This window comes from Eubalaena glacialis, chromosome 3 (assembly GCF_028564815.1).
Source record: "Eubalaena glacialis isolate mEubGla1 chromosome 3, mEubGla1.1.hap2.+ XY, whole genome shotgun sequence".
NCBI classification, from domain to species: domain Eukaryota; kingdom Metazoa; phylum Chordata; class Mammalia; order Artiodactyla; family Balaenidae; genus Eubalaena; species Eubalaena glacialis.
In genome coordinates, this window is record NC_083718.1 from 178,166,711 (window position 1) to 178,185,734 (window position 19,024).

Below are 19,024 nucleotides of genomic sequence, written 5' to 3' on the forward strand. Positions count from 1 at the left end.
GAATAAAAGAAAACAAATCTTGAAGTTACAAAAAAGTCAAGATTTGGGCTTGGTGGACTTTAAAAGAATCTCACCAATATTTGATTTTAGCCCCTGACTACCCTAGGCTGTAACACCTGCCTCAGACTGCCAAAAAATTAAGTTCAACTGAGTACAGGTGTCAGTTATTACATGCAAACATTTTAAGAGGCTGTGACACCTTCTGGGTCTTGTCTACCAACACCTACACACTACAGAAAGCTGATTTAAACCACCTACCACTTCTTTTAAGTGTTTCTTAACGAGCAATCTGTTCTCTCTATACAAATAAGGAGAAACAATAAGAAAATACTCGTTTCAACATTAACTATCCTTATAACAATGCATTACACAGATGGATCTCATTTGCTTTACAATGCTAACATTTTTCTGTGCTACAGTACCCTGGATGTACCTAACATTGTGGAGAACAAATACTGTGATCCCCGAAGTCTGAAAATGTTACTCACTTAAGTTTTTTTGGTTAAAAAACCAAAACCTGTTTTTAATTACAAAATTAAAGTGACTAGCAAGCAAAGATTAGGTGTAAAATGAACTGATTCTCTTTTCACCACACCCTTGCCACAAAAAATGCACGAGTGTAGACTTAGGTACATACTCTGAATCAGTAAGTCATATGGGAGAAGTTAAACAATCTGGGAATGTCATTTTGGACCAAAGAAATGCTTCCACAAATAAATTAACTTCATTCCAGTACTCAAAGGGATCTTTAAAGTTACTGCCTACGCAAGTGTTGTCTTACGCTTTATATCCTGGCACAAGCTCATCTTGAGATTTTAAACCTTCCTGGCTTTTAGATGCATATGAGACGGCCAGGATTTCAAAAGGTTATCTCTGAATACGATGAGTTGGGAAACAGGCAGGATCTGCCACTGGGTGACCCAACCGAGCCAACAAAATGCTGTCTTAATTTAGTGAGTCCCTGACTTGTAGGAGTTAAAAACTCTCACCCCTTATATTGCGATGACGTAATCTTCCCCACTGCATTTCTCTTGGACTTAAAGGGGAGGACAAAAAAAAAAAAAAAAAACGAACAAAGAAAATTTCCCCCTAAAGAGAGGAATTAGGCAAACGGCAGAACGACAGTTTCGGGAGGTGGTTAGGTAACTCCCTGAAAGGGAAGCTTCAGCTGAATAGGCAGGGAGAGTTGGAGAAGGAAATGTAAATGGTATTAGGAACTCGACCTAAGGCAGGAATAAAGGAGACCGGAGAAGCGGTGACCAGGCCCACCCCGCGGGACAAGGCGTCGGGCTGCGGGACCGCTGAGGGAGGCGCACGGCAAGCAAAGCCCCGGGCCGTCAGCGAGCCGCGCGCTGCCCGGCCGCCACTTCCCCACCGCGCTCGCAGTCCGCTCCCCTCCCCCCGCACGCCGCAAAATGTCCGCGGCGGCGCCCGGCGAAGCAGGAAGTCGAAGCCGGGGCGCGGGGGGCAGACCCGGCCTGGGAGCCCGAGTCACCGCCACCCCGTGCACCCCAGGCGCTCGCCAGCGGCTCCGCGGTCCATGGCGCCCCGGACCGCCGCCCGCCCTAGGGGTCCGCGGCGCCGGGGGGAGGGGAGCAGGGCGGTCGGGATGGGTGTGACCCTTTCCTTCCGCAGCTGCCAGGTGACAGCCCGGCCCCGGCCGCGCCCTCGGCCCGGCCCCGGCGTCCCAGCCGCACACCTCTTGGCTGACCTGTGCCCCCCCAGCCTTGCCCTCCGAGACCCCCTCCGCTCCGTCCCCCGACAGACCCCGGACCCGCGCGAGCCCGGACGGCGCCGCGCGAGCCCGGCACCCCCCCCTCCACCGCGCGCGCCCCACGATCCGAGGCTTCCAGGGATCCCAGAGATGGGGTGTCCCCCCCGGACGGGAAGAGGCCGGGGGCGGCGCGGCGGGGACCGGACTGTAGGGAGGCCGCTTCCGCGGGGAGCCTCGGGCCCCGCACTCACCTCAGCTCCTCCGCCGGGGCGTTGGCAGCAGTGCGCGGGGTCTCCTCGGCTGCCGGACAGGGGCACGCGCCTGACGTCAGCACGCAGGACACGCACGGTTGGGTGCCCGCGGAAAAGGGAGGGACCGGGAGGCGAAAAGAAGCAGAGCGGTTCCGGGCGGGGCCTGAACTCATCCCCTGCCCGGGCTCTGGCCGCCTAACGCGCACGCGCCAGCCAGCGCCGCTTGCTAGTTGGTGGCTGGTGTCCGTAACTCTTCCTCCAGTGGTTCCGCTGAATTTGTAATAATGCTATAAACGGTCGTTTGCGAAGCGCTTCCACTAACATGTCTTTCGATCCTTGCAACCTTACGAAGTTTTATCATCCCGATTTTGCAGAGAAGACAGTGGCTACTCAAACAGGGGCAGTGACTTGCCCGAGATCACACTACAAGTGGACAGCCTCCTGACTCCCCAGGCCTGTATTCGCTCCGCCTTGGCGTGAGAGCTGAGGCCTCGCTTCTCATCTCTGCCAACAACCCACTGTCCCTCGCTCCAACCACATCGGTCGTCTTTTGGTTTAGAGACTTCCTCCCCACCGAAAGGCCTCGCACTCACCGTTTCTCCTGGCTTCCTCCTCTTCAGCCCTTCCGTTGGCTTTCAGCGTTCAAATGTCACTGCCTTCCTGATCATCCTATCCACACAGCACCTGTTTATCATGTGTCTTTCCGGCTAGTGTGCAAACTTCGGGAGAATAGGAACCTTCTCTGTCTTTTCTCAGATGTTTCCCAGTGTTAGAGGGAAATAGCTTATCTTAATAATAGTTCGTTTATTGATTACTACCACAGTTATTTGGCCAAGAAAAACACCTATTTCCAGTATAGTTAATAGTCATATTTTCTTTTGGACTTTTTAATTACACAAGAAGAATAACTACATTTTTTGAGTGTTTACTATAGGTATGGTGCTAACAGGTTTGCATGTAATAGTAGGTAATGTAAAATTCATAACCACCCTATAAGTTAAGAACTATTACCCCCACTTATTGATGCATGAAGGTGTTAAGGGACTTACCCAATGTCACCGAGCCAGGCAGTAGCAGAGCTGGGACTTGAACCCAAGAGGCTGGCTCTAGTTGACCTACATACTACCTAGCAGGTTTACTGCAAAGAAATCAGGAGATAAGCTTCAGCTGTAGTCCTACCCCTAGTGATGCCAACTATTAACATTTTGGTGTACACCTTTCCAGATATTCGTAGATATAGATACACGTATACACATTTGTTGCACAAAGACAGATTGTACTCTGCATTTCTCTCTCAAAACTACATTGTGAGCATCTTTCCATGTCAAATAAAGCATCATTTTTAAAGGCTTCATTCTACTATATGGGCGTTACAGTGTTTATTCAATCAATCTACTGTTGGAATTTAGGTTATTTTTGGCTACTGTAAATTTTTGACTCTTGTAAAAATGCATGAGCTTAATTTCTTAAACTTGAGGGAAAACTGGTTGTTTTCTCCCCCTGCAAGACCAGTTGGCAGTGACCTTTCCTCCATCCCATCTTACAATTCCATCAGTGTCCCCAGACAGTGTCTGCCCTTTCCATCAGCAGCAATATCTTGTGAGGTGTCACCCAACCCACTTGGCTTTTCCTGCCTTTATTCTGAAGACAAGGACTCACTTAGCACTTTGTCTATCATGTTGTCAGGTTTTTGTCAGAAGGACCCTCCCCAACATTTTCACAGCCCCCAAGGCAATAGTGTTACTATTTGACCCCAGTCTACACCTTCCCCTGCTGCCAGCCCAGACCCCCACCTCCTAGTGCCCCTTCCCCACAGCACCACTGGCTGCAGCTGCTTCATATTGGCAGAAGGGGCAGCCTGTGGGTCTCCAGGCCTCCTTCCCCTGTGGTTACCAGCCCAGGGTCCGTTCCTTCTTCCTTTGGTAACAGCACTTCCACTTCTCCTGGGGCAACCCTTCCCCCAGTTCTCAATCCCTGTGGCTCTAGAGGAGATGTCTACCCCTAGTTACAGGGATAGACATGTGACCCATGCTTGGCCAATCAGCATTTTAGACAGCCCTCTTGCCACAGCATCTCAGCAATGGGCGTATGACACAATGAGAAATGAGCCTTAGGTCAATTCTGAGCCTTTGGTCAGCACTGTCCAGTTGAATGAATCTATCTTCTGAGGGCAGGATGTACTCATGGCACTGCTGGCGGCCATCTTCCCACTCTAAGGCAAGAGACTACCTGAGAATGAGTCCAAGACAGAGGGCAAAACAGAGCTGAGAGATGGGACAGTGAAACCAAGTCCTAGGAGCATTGTTTGACCCCTTGGATCCAGTCTTGCTTCAATTTTCACTCATATTAGCCAATAAATTCCCTCTACTGCCTGCAGTGGAAGCACAAAGTCCTAACCACTGGACTTCCAGGGAATTCCCTGGATCTCAATTCTTATTAGGTCACTTCCCAGTTCAGGAAACCCCAGTGTTTTCTCCTTTGCCTTCAAAATAAAATTCAAAGTCCTTTAGCCAGGTATTCTATGTCCTCCATGATCTGGCACCAACTTGCCTTTCCAAAGTTATTTCCCTTTCCCTTCTGTATTAGAGTTCTCCAGAGAAACAGAACCAATAGGAGATTAGATAGATAGATAGATAAATAGATAGACAGAGATCTACATCTACCTATATCTATAGTATTTATCTATATTTCCTATTAGATATGAATCTATCTACCTGAAGAGATTTATTATACACAATTTATCACACAATTATGGAGGCTGATAAGTCCCAAGATCTGCAGGGTGAGTTGGCAAGCTGGAGACCCAGGAACTGGTATAGTTCCAGTCCAAGTATGACAGCCTAAGAACCAGAAGAGCCAATGTTTAAGTTGCAGTCTAATGGCCAGCAGGCTTAAGACCCAGGACAAGTCAATGTTTCAGTTTGAGTCCAAAGCCAGGAAAAATTCTTCCTTACTCAAGGGTGGGTCAGCTTTCTGTTCTATTTAGGCCTTCAACTGATTGGACGAGGCCCACCACATTAGGGAGTGCAATCTGCTCTACTCAGATATTAATATCATCCAGACACATCCAAAATAATGTTTGACCAAATATCTCAGCGCCCCATGGCCCAGTCAAGTTGACATATAAAATTAACCATCACAGGACTTCCCTGGTAGAGCAGTGGTTAAAGAATCCGCCTGCCAATGCAAGGGACACAGGTTCGATCCCTGGTCCGGGAAGATCCCACGTGCTGCGGAGCAACTAAGCCTGTGTGCCGCAGCTACTGAGCCTGCGCTCCAGAGCCCGTGGGCCACAACTACTCAGCCTGCGCGCCACAACTACTGAAGCCCACGCGCCCTACAGCATGCGTGCCACAACTACGGAGCCCGCGTGCTGCAACTACTGAAGCCCGCGCACCTAGGGCCCGTGCTCCACAACGAGAGAAGCTACTGCAACGAGAAGCCCGCGCATGGCAGCAAAGAGTAGCCCCCGCTCGCCACAACTAGAGAAAGCCTGGGTGCAGCAACAAAGACACATGCAGCCAAAGATTTTTTTTTAAAGAAAATAATTTAAAAATAATAATAAAATAACATAAATCATCACAACTTCCATCACACACCTTATGCTGAAGCTAGACTAAATTACTTAGTATTGTGCATGCAGGTACCATGATTTCTGGTCTCTGTGCCCCTGCTCATGCTGTTCCCCTTGCCTAGAACAGCTTTCCCGCTCATCCAACCTACCTGTCAAGTCCCACTCTCCTTTCCACCACGAAATGTACCTTTTGCCAACACTGTCCTTGTGTCCCTTCCCACCTCTGTGACTCTGCAGATTCAGTGGTTCCCTTCCCTGTTTGCCAAACTCCTTTTCTTCAAGGACTAGCCTAGATCTCAGCTCTGAAAGCTTCGCTGACAACCCCAGGCACCAATTATTCCCATTACACTTGGTATTTAAAGCATACCATATTGGAATCATCTGTATCTGTGCTAACTAAACCATTAGGCCGTGAGCAGGCAGGGGCCTTATCTTACTCATTGTTGTTTCCTTTTACCTAATTTCCTGGCACTCTGCCAGCCCTCAAAAATGTTTGATAAATAATGAATGAATGAGAGTCATCCACCTCTTCCACAAAGCCTGCTCTGCTTCTTGCCGCCAAAAGTGATCTCTGGGACTTCCCTGATGGTGCAGTGGTTAAGAATCTGCCTGCCAATGCAGGGGACATGGTTCGAGCCCTGGTCTGGAAAGATCCCACATGCCGTGGAGCAACTAAGCCGGTGAGCCACAACTACTGAGCCTGCGCGTCTGGAGCCCGTGCTCCGCAACGGGAGAGGCCGCAACAGTGAGAGGCCCGCGCACCGCGATGAAGAGTGGCCCCCGCTCGTCACAGCTGGAGAAAGCCCTCGCACAGAAACGAAGACCCAACACAGGCAAAAATAAATAAATAAATAAATAAATTTATTTAAAAAAAAAAAAAGTGATCTCTGCCTCTTCTAAACTCCCATAGCACTTATCTGAGGATTTCTTTGGGCCTCACCCTCTTCTGTCATGTTTACCCATGCTTTCTCTGCCTGACTGTAAGCTCCCAGGGGCAGGCTCAGTGTGGGGCGCATCTTCATGCCCCTAAGAGTGCTCTTCAGGTGCCTTAAATGTAGTGAGCACTTAAACACTGGCTGAATGAGAGAAGCCTCAACACTGCGTTCTCTGCCAAATGCCAAAGAACGCAAATCCTCTACCTTCTCCCCAGAGCCTGCCAAGATTACTACAGGAGGCTCCATATTAAAGAGGCTCTCCTTTGTCACCTTCAGTTTTAGGATTTACATGAGAAAATCCTAATTTAAGACTTTCTATGCGGGGACTTCCCTGGTGGCTCAGTGGTTAAGAATCCGCCTGCCAATGCAGGGGACAGGGGTTCAAGCCCTGGTCCGGGAAGATCCCACATGCTGTGTGCATCACCACCACTGAGCCTGCACGCTAGAGCCCGTGTGCCACAACCAGTGAGCCCGTGAGCCACAACTAGTGAGCCCATGTACCACAACTACTGAAGCCCATGCACCTCGAACCTGTGCTCCACAACAAGAGAAGCCACCGCGATGAGAAGCACGTCCACTGCGACGATGAGTAGCCCCCATTCACCCAACGAAGACCCAATGCAGCCAAAAATAAATAAATAAATAAATTTATTTTTAAAAAAAGACTTTCTGTGCCATTCATAGGCGATAAAATTATCAAGAAAATCAAGGAAGTGATTATTGTAAAAATCCGGCTACTGGCTGCCTCTAAAGGAGGTTGTAACCTGGAATGGATGGGGGAGTGCAGGGTTGATGGGATGGTATTGACAATGTTCTATTTCGTGACCTGGGTGACGATTACATGGATGTTTGCTTTATAAGAATTCATTGTGGGCTTCCCTGGTGGCGCACTGGTTGAGAATCTGCCTGCCAATGCAGGGGACACGGGTTCGAGCCCTGGTCTGGGAAGATCCCACGTGCCGCGGAGCAGCTGGGCCCGTGAGCCACAATTACTGAGCCTGCGCGTCTGGAGCCTGTGCTCCACAACAAGAGAGGCCGCGATAGTGAGAGGCCCGCGCACCGCGATGAAGAGTGGCCTCCACTTGCCACAAGTAGAGAAAGCCCTCGCACAGAAACGAAGACCCAACGCAGCCATAAAATAAATAAAATAATAAATACTTTAAAAAAAAAAAAAAAGGTAAACTCAGAACCATCTGCTTTAAAGCACCAGTCCCATATCCTTTGTAAATCTCATCTTTGCCCCTTTCTTCCAGCACTTGCCCTCTTTAAAAAAAAAAAAAAAAAAAAAAAGAATTCATTGTACTGTACATGTGTTTTACGTGCTTTTTTTCTCACGTGTAATATTTCATAAAAATTAAGGTTAGAAATAATTAAATAGAACAAAAATAAAGTCTCACTGGTGTTACTAGAAGGCCGATGTTGTGTAAATTTCTATCACTCAGACGCAAGCCGTCCCTTCCATTCTGATTTACTGGCTGGTCTTTCCCTCCTCTGACTGGTCATGGCCCAGGCCTTGCCAGCAGCTCCATTTTGCTGCTAGGACTCCAGATGTGCTCCTGCTTTGGCCTGCCACACCTTAGGGGGCTAGAGCTGCTGCAGCTGCAGCCTACTGCAAGGGCTTCGACCTCACCTCCTACCCTTCCTGCAGCCCTCCTGCTGCCCAGCCTCCCTCCTCCACTTTGTGCCACATCATTATGCTTGTCCAGGGACCTGGACCCTTCTTGGAGTCAGAGAAAGGAGAGGAACTGACCGAACCTGTTTCCTACTTGCCTTTTCTCTAACCGGCCCAGGCTTGCCTCCTTCCCTTCATCTCTGTTACACATCTCTGGTGGAGATAATCTGGGTCACTGAAGAAGCGTGGATGAGATGAGATAGGGAAGAGAAAAATCTAGAAACAACTGAGCAACTTCTTCCCCATCTGGTAGGGTTTGGTAAGAACCCAGAGGCACATGGCACAATGATGAAGTTTTAACTTGAAAATGACCTGAGAATCACTCATATGGACTAACTGGTCATGGGCACGTTGTCACCAATATTCAACAGTCAGTAGGTGTCTATTATGTACTAGGTACCTTGGAGGCAAAGGTGAACAAGAGCCCCCTGCTTAACCCCTTCAGTGGCTTCTCCTGGCTCTTGCCCATCTCTCCGACCTCCTCTGGACCACCCACTCACTCACTTACTGGGCTCCAGCTACGTTGCCCTCTTTGTTATTCCTCAGACATATCTGAGCCTCCTGTGCCTACCCCAGAGCCTTGCGCTTGCTGTTCTCTCTCCTGTTCCGCACGTGCCTGCTCCTTTCCACCCACAGGTCTTTGCTCAAATATCACCTCTTCAAGAAGACCTCCTCCTCACCCAGCTTCAGTGGCACCTCCAATCCACTCTCACACCACATGGCTTTACGTCCTTCCTAGAGCTTATCACTATCCAAAATGATCTCACCTCTTTATTTTTCTTATTATCTGTCTCTTCCCATTAAAAAGTAAATTCAAGGCTTCCATCACCACTGTACACTCAGTGCTAGAATATAGTGCACACTCATAAATGACTGTTGAAAAAAATACAATGAATGAAGAAGATACAATCCCTGCTCAAAGAATTAAGGTCACATAGTGGGACAAACAATAATCAAAATAAGTGCTACTATGAGGTATGTACAAGGATCTGGGGGAATAAGAAGAGTATTCGCAATAGTTATATGTAATATTTATTAAGTACTTCCTAAGTTCCAGGTATTGTTCTAAGTATATAATATGTATTATCTCATTTGAAATTCACAAGAACTCTGGAATATAGAAACCCTGATCGCCAACAAAAATGAGGAATGAAGAGGTTAGTAACACGTGGCCAAAGTAATACAGCTGATAGGTGGATTCAAACCCAGAGGTGATCAAGAAAGATTTCCCAAAGGACAGAGGTTTAATCTCAGTCTAGAGGACTTGCACAGACTGGTCAGGCCAGGGTGGGGCGTGCTGACAGAACAGAAAGATTCCTGGTAGAAAGAACAGGCATGTCAGGTTCACAGGCATGGAAAAGCAGGATGCTCAGGGGACAGATGAATTGCACAGACATAATGTTGAACATAAGAAGCCGGACACAAAAGGGTATATACTGTATTACTCCACTCGGTTCAGAAACAGGCAACACTACTCTAGAGCAATAGAAATCATAACAGAGTTACTTTTGGGGGGGTTGATGACCAGGAAAGGGCATGAGGGAGACTTCTAGGGAGCTGGTTAAATTCTGTATCTTCATCTGGAAGGTGGTTAGAGGAGTATGCCCACTTTGGATAAATTCATCGAGTCATACAATTAAGATTTGTGCACTTTACAGGATGTGTGCTATATTTAAACCTTAAAAATTAAAGGTCACTACATCAGTAGTATTGGCCTAAAAACTAAAACACTTGGGATTTTTTTTACGAAGTGTAGAATTTTTTCAATGATGAGGTTTAATGCCTGTGGATAAGGTAAGCAATGAGGAGAGGGATGGGGAGGAGTGGGAAGATAAAAACAGGATTTTATGTGGAGAAATGAGAAATGAGAAGACAGAGCTGTTTGAGAGAGGGGCTCAGAAGGAAAGAACAAGATCAAAGGGAGAGCTGAGAAGGAATCACTCACTGAATCTTCCCTTAGCCAAGCAGATTCAGATACAATAACATTTATTGAATATTTCTGTGCTTTCGGTGCTGTGCTAGGGTGACGCTAGCTGGGAATGAGACAGAAACGAGACAGGTGTGGGAACTGGAGCTCAGAGAGGTGACATGACTTGTCTGAGATCACACACCTCATAAGTGCTGGAGCTACCTTTGCTAGAAACATCCCATTTGTGCTCCTAAGACAGGGCTCCAAAACACTAAGTACTGGCCCCAATTGAAGGCGGAGTTTTGGCTCAGAGGAAGTGAAGGGGAGGCCCTGGCTGCTTTGGTGGTGTTGGTGGCTTCCTGCCCAGAAGACACACCCAGCTTCAAAATCACTATTCTGGGCAGTCAGGTTGTTGCTAGGCACCAAGGGGGCCCTGGAGCTTTCAAGCAGAGCCAGCCAAAGGCAGTTAACCTCACCTCACTGCAATGTCAGGTACAGAACAGAGAAGAAAGCCAGCCACCCCAGTGAAGCCTGAGTGAAGCCTTCCTCTTTTGGGGGGGTCTTATTTTCATCATCATCTCCAGCTTTAAACAGGAATTAATAATCTCCCTCCCTCCCCCCTCCCCAATGAAATGCTTGTTTCCCATGAATTCTAGTTATTTGTGTTCACTAGAAGGAAGCCCCTTAAGTCAGGCAGCAACCATGTGTCTCCTACAAAAATTAAGCTATTCCTAGAAGATCAGTCATGTGCAGGTCCTGTGTTGGAGGCCAAGAGCAGAGACTCCCTCTACGTGGGGTTCACAATCTGCTTGGGGACACAAACTAGGCACCGCATTACAGTGTGAGACTTAGAACAGGGCATGGCACGTTGGGTACACAATGCATATTCGCTGAATGAACAGGGACTTAGAACTAAAGGGAAGGTGTTATAGGAGCTCACAGGAGGGATTCAAATGCTGATTCAAGGCAGAAATCAAAGAAGGCTTCACAAAGGTGACCATGGCTATCTGCGTCACAAAGAATGAATAGGAGTAGGCTGGCAAAGATCAGGGGAGGCGTAGAGATGGGGCATTTCGGGCCAAGGGAAAATGGCCAATAAATGCATGGTGGTGGGCGGAAAATGCTTAGCAAAATAGTCAACTCATTGTCAAGGGCATTGTATTGAGCTGCCTGTGGAAACTGACCACACATGGTGCTCCTAGGAAGGCCAGTTACACTTGAATTCTCCAGCCGCCACCACCATTTTCATGCACTCCTCATGGCCCCCACACCCCCGGGAGCTGGCTTCCTTTCCAACAGCCAGGGCCTGGCACCCACTCACTGCTCAGGGAGTAGCTGCCCAACAGATGACATATTTTTCCATGACTCTAGCCAGTTGCTAGGAATCTCATATTACCTTGTGGTCAGAACACTGGTTTTCACCAGTAGCCATCTGGCAGGAGCATTTTTCAATAACTAGATGCAATTATTCTCTTTTGGAACTGGAGTCAATATAATCACAAAGGGAAAATTAGACACGAGACATTTTAGAAATGCTTCCCTCTAGCTCCTCTACATTGTCCTCCTCTTGCCCTGTCACTCACAGAATTTAAAGTGTTTAGGGTTCTTTAGAATTGGGGTCTAGATTGACTCAGAAATGACAATGACTGGCATTGGTGATAACTACTCGACTGCGTGGAGAAGGCACAGGAATCATCTTGCGGAGTGGCGACAGAGATAGGGAATGACTATTCCAAATCCCCACAGGGCTCTTGAAACACTTAAAGTTGGTTTACTCTTTAGTATCCAGGCAGTGTGACCTCATGGCAAGGGCCTGGGACTAGAGCCAGACGAAATGGAGATGAACTCAAGCTTCTCCTCTTACTGGGTTGGTTCGGGGTAAGGATTTGCATCTGTAAGTTCACTTCCATGAGAAAGCGTTGGTACCACAGGGTTGCTGGGAGACGGCGCTGGGCATTGTGCCAGTTCTGGTTTGAGGTTCTGGTTCTGTAACTTACCTCTCTAAACCTCACTTATGCTTTGGAGATTTGACTCCATACCTGAATCCTCTACCTTGCTTTTTTTTTTTTAATATTCTATTTTTGGCTGAGGTGGGTCTTCGTTACTGCGCGCAGGCTTTCTCTGGTTGCAGCGAGCAGGGGTTGCTCTTCGTTGTGGTGCGTGGGCTTCTCATTGTGGTGGCTTCTCTTGTTGCGGAGGACGAGCTGTAGGTACGCGGACTCGGTAGCTGCAGGCTCAGTAGTTGTGGCACATGGGCTGAGTTGCTCTGCGGCATGTGGGATCTTCCCGGACCAGGGATCAAACCCGTGTCCCCTGCATTGGCAGGCGGTAAACCTCTGTATGTTGACAGCAAAAGACAGCTAAGGCTTATTGGACATGAAAAATATACATACTAAACATGCATAACATATTTTGTGTAAATAAGAAGGGATATACGGGGATGTCGGTCCAGTGGTTAAGACTCTGCACTTCCACTGCAGGGGGCGCAGGTTTGATCCCTGGTTGGGGAGCTAAGACCCCACATGCTACACGGCATGGCCAAAAAAAAAAAAAGGGGGAGGGAATATACATATTTGTGTGCACATGCATGTATATCTGCTTACATAATTTATATTTTCTGGAAGGATGCGTAAGAAACTTAATGGGAAGAGAGCCTTTAAATTTTCCATTTATACCCTTCTATACTATTGGACTTTTCTATACACATGCAAATGTATTTTATAACCTTAAAAAATGTCAACAGGAGTTACCATTTGGACCCTTTTTGGTTTTTTCATACTTTTTGTGTGAAATGAATCCAAGAAATGTTATTTTAAATGGTAACATAAAGATGAGAAAAGCCAAAGAAATATCTTGCACACAGGAGATTGCAGACATGATGGAAAAAGCCCAAGGCTAAGGGGACAGAAATCCAAGGCTCAGACTCTAGCTCTACCACTTATGAGTCAAGATACTTAACTGCCGGTTCTCAGTTTTCTCATCTGTAAAGCAGGTGTATTTACCTGAATAGGTAACCTCACATGAGTTAGGATTAAATGAATCAAGAATGCATCTAGTCTAGATCCTGGCACACAGTCAACCATCCCAATAAAACATTCTCAAAGTTGGAGGCATAGTATTAATCTTCCTACCAAAACGCTTCTTAAGATTTGCCAGAGTAAGTGGCATTACCCAAACACATAAAGGAAACATATTGTACAACAGGGGGGATATAGCCAATATTCTGTAATAACTGTAAGTGTAAAATAACCTTTAAACATTGCATAAGAATTTTTTTAATTAAAAAAGAAAAAAGGAACCATAAAGCCCAATTCATACAACTTTTCCAATAGCTTTCTCAATTCAACATTAACCTTAAGAGACCACAGACCTGAGGGTAATCTGTGGCATGTCTGGATGAACTCTCCTCCTTAAAATCAGTGGTTTTCAACCAGGGGCAAACTTGCCCCCAAGGAACATTTGGCAATGTTTGGAGACATTTTGGTTGTCACATCTAGGGGGTGTTACTTTTAACTAGTGAGCAGAGGATAGAGATGCTGCTGAATATCCTGTAATCCATAGGACAAGTCCCCACAAAACGGAATTACCTGGTCCCAAAGTGCCACGGTTGAGAAAAACCAGTGCTAAGTGCACTCAATCCAGGAAACCTCAGCTGTTTTGTAATAAAACCCCTAAAGTGAAAACTTTTTGGTCCACCTGTAAACGCTGGTCCTTTACTTGCATGCTAAATTCTAGGCCGGCCATCAAAGCAGCTGAGAAACTGGAGCAGGTGAGGAAATTCCTTAACACCAGGAGTTCCTAATGCCTACAGACTAAAGGAAATACCTTCAGAATGTTTGGAACAAACTGAAGTACTGAAGATACAACACTATTAGAGTTCCTCCTTTGCCAATGTTAAATTTTACTCTTAGAATTTAGAGAGCTTAACCCAGTGAATGAAAGGCACAGTGAGTTCACCTACCTGTATGTTCACTATTCCCCAAACACTGTACGCCCTCACATCCCCATGCCTTTGCAAAAGGTGCACCTTCTGTCCAGTGATCTCCTACTCCTAAAGTTCAATTAAAATGCCACTTCCCTTAGCTATTTCCTCTTTGCTTTTAACATTTTTTTTCAATAGATCTTTATTGGAGTATAATTGCTTCACAATACTGTGTTAGTTTCTGTTGTACAACAAAGCGAATCAGCCATATGCATACACATATCCCCATATCCCCTCCCTCTGGAGCCTCCCTCCCATCCTCCCTATCCCACCCCTCTAGGTCATCATGTTTCTTAGTGCTCTCTCAAAACCAGATGCCAAAAGGAAAACTAGCTTTACTCTAGCATTTCTAATGATATATTTGGATAGCTTCTTCCTCTCCTCAAAAACTATACATTTCCTTCAAACTTGGTTTTATAGTATTTATATGCTAGCGTCTAGAAGAGTCCCAAGGGCACAGGAAGTACTAAACAAACATCAGCAGAATCAACATGAGTTCCAGCATGGAGTTAACCAGCCCCTATCCCAAAAAATTAGTTTCTGAATTGGTACCAAGTGTGTTACAGGAGCGGATCTACAAATCCCAAAGCCAGGCCGCAGAGGCAGAAAGGTTCCTCAAGACTGGGTCATGCTGGGGAAGCAGCTGCTGTTTCCTCTCTGCCTGTCACAACCAGAGCTACTGCTCTGTCTCAGCTGTCAACCAAAGTACAGGCCTCCACACACACAAAGCCAGGATGACCTCTGTTTCGGGAAGAGCAGAATTGTCAGATGGTTGAGTGAGTTCTCTTACAGGAAGACGAGCTGTAGAACAAAGGTGATGAAAATGGAGAAAGAGCAAATCAAACAGCCCTGCCTGAGAGTTACCTCTTATGACCCTGTTTTACCCCTCTCAGTTTTGTCCAGTTTAAATTCTGACTTTGAAAACAAAGGCCAGGCCTGTTCCTATTTCCCAGCTCAGCGAATGCCACATAGTTCTTATCTCGAGCTCACATCTACTCCTGATAATTATCTCACCTTTCTCAAATGCTGACTACTAAGAGCTAAACTGGTAAATCATCAAAGGACATTTTTACTAAAAACAGAACTTTAATATTTCAAGGACATCCCAAATGAGTTACTGGTGGGGTTACAGAAGCTTCCATTCATGCCACCACAACAAGAATCAAGAATATTAAAGTTGAAGCAATCACCTCTTTGGATACATAAAAACAATATATTAAAGCATGTCACAAAGTGCAAAAAAGGAGGCATTCAGCAGAGCAAAAACAAGCAGCAGGCTGACTGTCCTTACAAGAGGGCAGGGAAACTCATTCTGGAGTTCACAGTCCCAGGAAATAGAGCTGCTTCAGCCAAAAAAGGTTTTGGTTAATTCTTATTACAGCTAGTCAAAGGCAAGCTCAAAGAAAACCGAGGTTCAGACTTCCCATGACTGCAGTTGGATATTGTAACAAAGAGAGCCTTTGGTTACTTCTCACATGTAGGCTGAGCAAGAAGCAAGCAGCAGGATTTAGCCAGTGATTCTGACCCCAGGCTGACATCTCTGTGCCCGAGCTCTGAGCTCCTCAGGGAGGAAGGCCTGGAATTGCTCCTGCACCAGTATTTCCACAATCTGCTCCTTTGTGTGAATATCAGGTCTCAGCCACTGTCCAGCAAGCTCCTGGAGATGTCTGAGGACATCCCTGGGGCCAGCTGCATCCTCATAGCGGAACTGCCGGAACCTCTGCCTGGAGGCTGCAGGGTTGAGAGGACTCCCTCGTGGCACAGTCTCAAGGTCTTCTTCAGAGTCATCGAGGCTCTCTGGTGGAACCTGGACCTGGGGAAGCGCTATCAGGACAACTTCTGGCTCCTCAGCCATCCTCTCATTTGGTGATGACCTTATTTCATCATTCTGGATTTCTCTATTTCTTTGTATCTCCGGGTACCCTTCAGTCTCCATTCTAGAACTCTGGAAAAGGATTTCTCAGACTCCTAGGCACAAAGAGAAAAGTCAGGGTCAGCAAAAACAAAGGATGTTAAAACCTCTTTGATCACATGGATCTGGTCCAGACCTAGGTTCCATCAACTTTTCAAACTTAACGGGGTTTCTTAATAAAGCTACTAGAGGGACTTCCCTGGTGGTCCAGTGGTAAAGAATATGCCTTCCAATTCAGGGGACACGGGTTCGATCCCTGGTCGGGGAACTAAGATCCCACATGCTGAGGGGCAACTAAGCCCACGCGCACCACAACTACAGAGCCCACATGCTCTGGAAACTGCACGCCACAACTGCAGAGCCCACGCGTCCTGGAGCCCGTGCACCACAACTAGAGAGAGAAAACCCACATGCCACGACTAGAGAAGCCCGCATTCCTCAACGAAGATCCCACGTGCTGCAACCAGGACCCGATGCAGCCAAAAAAAAATAATAATAATAAATAAATAAACTGTTAAAAAAAAAAAAGCTACTAGAAATTCTGTTTTTGTTTCCTCTTGCTGGATCAACTGACACAATTGAGAAAATGTATCAATAGTTTACCAAAATGTAAGATGCAGATTCACAAAGAAGAAAGAATGAAGAATGCTGGCCTTGCTAGCTGGAAAAATCTTTCATCCATTTTTTCCCCCAATACAAACATATACGCGTATGATTTGTAGGGGAAATCTTTAAAATCATGGGTGTTTGCTTCCTCCAGCCACTTTTATGGAGCATTTGCTATGTCCAAAAGCAAATTATGAAGAAGTGCTAAAATAGAGGAGAAAAAGGTCTGTTCATTTACATCCAACTCTACTGTCTTTTCCATGTCCCCCCATCTCCTTCATGAGAATGAAAGAATAGCAAGTGTTTAAAATACTTTAGGGGACTTCCCTGGTGGTGAAGTGGTTAAGATTCCATGCTCCCAAGGCAGGGGGCCCGGGTTCAATCCCTGGTCCGGGAACTAGATCCCGCATGCATGCCCCAACTAAGAGTTCACATGCTGCAACTAAGGAGCCAGCGACCCACAACTAAGGAGCCCGCCTGCTGCAACTAAGACCCGATGCAACCAAATAAATAAATAATTTTTTTTTTTTTTAAAAAAAGGTACTTTAGGAGCTACCATCAGGGTGGAGTCTAAGGCAATTTAAAAAAAAAAAAAAGGAAAAAAGCCTTCATGTTAAGATCAAGATCCTAAGCTCCCACCGTGTATGGGAAATAGAACTTGTCAGAAGCCTAGCAGCATACATTTCCGACTCATCGGATGCTTGACAGCTCCAGGATTAGCAAACCAGCTGTAGTGGGGGGAAGGAGGATGGCGGTCAGGTGGGCAAATCAAATACCTGTGAAATGCTGGGAAAAAAGGTTTTGCTTCATTTGGGCTAGAGCCCCAGTCTAAAGAGGGATTATTTACAGGAAAACCACATCCTATGTTAATTTATTTAAAAGAAAAAAAAAAGAAAGAGACTTCAGATGACAGTATAAAAATGACTATATTAATTTTCACATAAGGAATGTCCAATCATAGATCATAACCCCTGTGATGAAGCCACTTTACAAGGATCATCTTTTTTAAATTAACACCACCTCTCCCAAGGATTAGTATGTTTAAAATCTCTCCTGCGTCAAAGATTCTCAAATCTGTTTCCTGTGCAACAACTGACAGAAGCCAACAATCACAACACTGACCAGCTGACGTGAATTAAATGGTTCTCGGCTCCTAATCACCTCTTCTCTAAACATTCACTGACCCATTTTCTAGGAGCCTTGAATTGATTCTAGACCCCGTCACAAAGATATTCTTGGAGTACACCACTTCTTCTCATGTTACCTGCATTTTTATTCAATCAACAGGGTGTGCTCATCCCCAAAAGTAAGTCGTTAACTAATCCAGGTGATAAGAAGGACAAAAGCAGAATATCTCCAAATCTCAGGGGTGCCTTCAATAAAAAGGAAATATTTAGTCAAGGAAAGGTTAGATGAAACACTGTACGAAAGCAAAATCTTGGGAACAACTTAAGCCATCAACAAGGAAATGATTCAATAAAGTACTGTCACCCACTCAGTGGAATACTATGCAGCCTCGTAAGGAATGAAGAGGCCTATGAGAGCTGATATGTAAAGCTGTCCATAACACAGCACCCCGTGACCAAGGTGCAGATCAGTATATGTAGTATGATCCCATCTGGGGAAATTAAAAATACATACACATAAGCATATATGACCTGATATATCCCCAAACAGTACCTGGAAAGTTATCAAAGAAATTTCTTTTACTTCTGAGGAGCAGGAACAGTAAGAGGGAAACATTTTTCTTATATCTTTCTGTATTGTTTTCTTTTTAACTACACCTATATTACTTTCGCGACAACTCAAGAGGAAGAAACTTTTCAGGTTTTCCCCTCCTGCTCAAACCCTTTCTGCGTGAAAACCCCTAATCCACTTAGAAAAACACCCTTTTACTAGCTCTTCTAGTTCCTAGCACCAGAGGTTTTTACAAGCTCGACTTTTAGGAACAGTCTCAACTGTCAGTAGGCCAGTTTTCAAGGTTGGCTCTGAAAGATGGACCAGCTCCACGATTTACCCAGCTTCTAAATCCTATCCGTTATTAGAAGCCCACCTGCCAGACAGAATGCTTACCCTCACCAGTTAATAACTCCAGTTTACGGAACCCTTATTTCCTACCTGACACTGTGCTGAGCGTTTCACATTCTCTACGTGATCCTCTTAGCCACTCAGGTTAAATTCTTGATAGGACTCTCTACCGCCCCGGTTATCTCCACTAACGGCAGCCTCCGCCGCTACATTTGTTGAACTTTACAAGCCAGATACTGCGCAACAGCTTTCCCTCATCCAATGCTCCCAATAACCCAGTATGACAGTCACTGTCATTTCCACTGACAAACTTAGGCTCGGAGAAAGGGGACTTGCCCAAGGTCACAAGGCTAGGAGGTGGCGGGACCACTCAGCCCAGTACAAAAATCCCCGGCGTCCCCGCAGGGATCTGAGCCCGACTCCTCCCACCACCTGGGCGCG

General features: G+C 46.2%; 2 protein-coding genes across 4 annotated transcripts in view; one reads left to right on the top strand and one right to left on the bottom strand.

Annotated features, from left to right (window-relative positions):
* Nucleotides 1–2,056, bottom strand: part of CDC42 (cell division cycle 42) — a 44,886-nt gene extending 42,830 nt beyond the window's left edge. For 2 of the 3 annotated variants that reach the window (XM_061184771.1, XM_061184772.1), the window contains exon 1: nucleotides 1,966–2,056. The gene's annotated coding sequence lies outside the window, so the exon portion shown is untranslated. Of the gene's footprint in view, nucleotides 1–989; nucleotides 1,385–1,965 lie in introns of those variants that run through there. The other variant, XM_061184774.1, reaches the window with a different exon arrangement.
* Nucleotides 1,205–2,164, top strand: LOC133087248 (basic proline-rich protein-like). Its single transcript, XM_061184070.1, has one exon. It carries the CDS (start codon nucleotides 1,205–1,207, stop codon nucleotides 2,162–2,164), a length of 960 nt encoding a protein of 319 aa, XP_061040053.1.
* The last annotated feature ends 16,860 nt before the right edge of the window (nucleotides 2,165–19,024 follow it).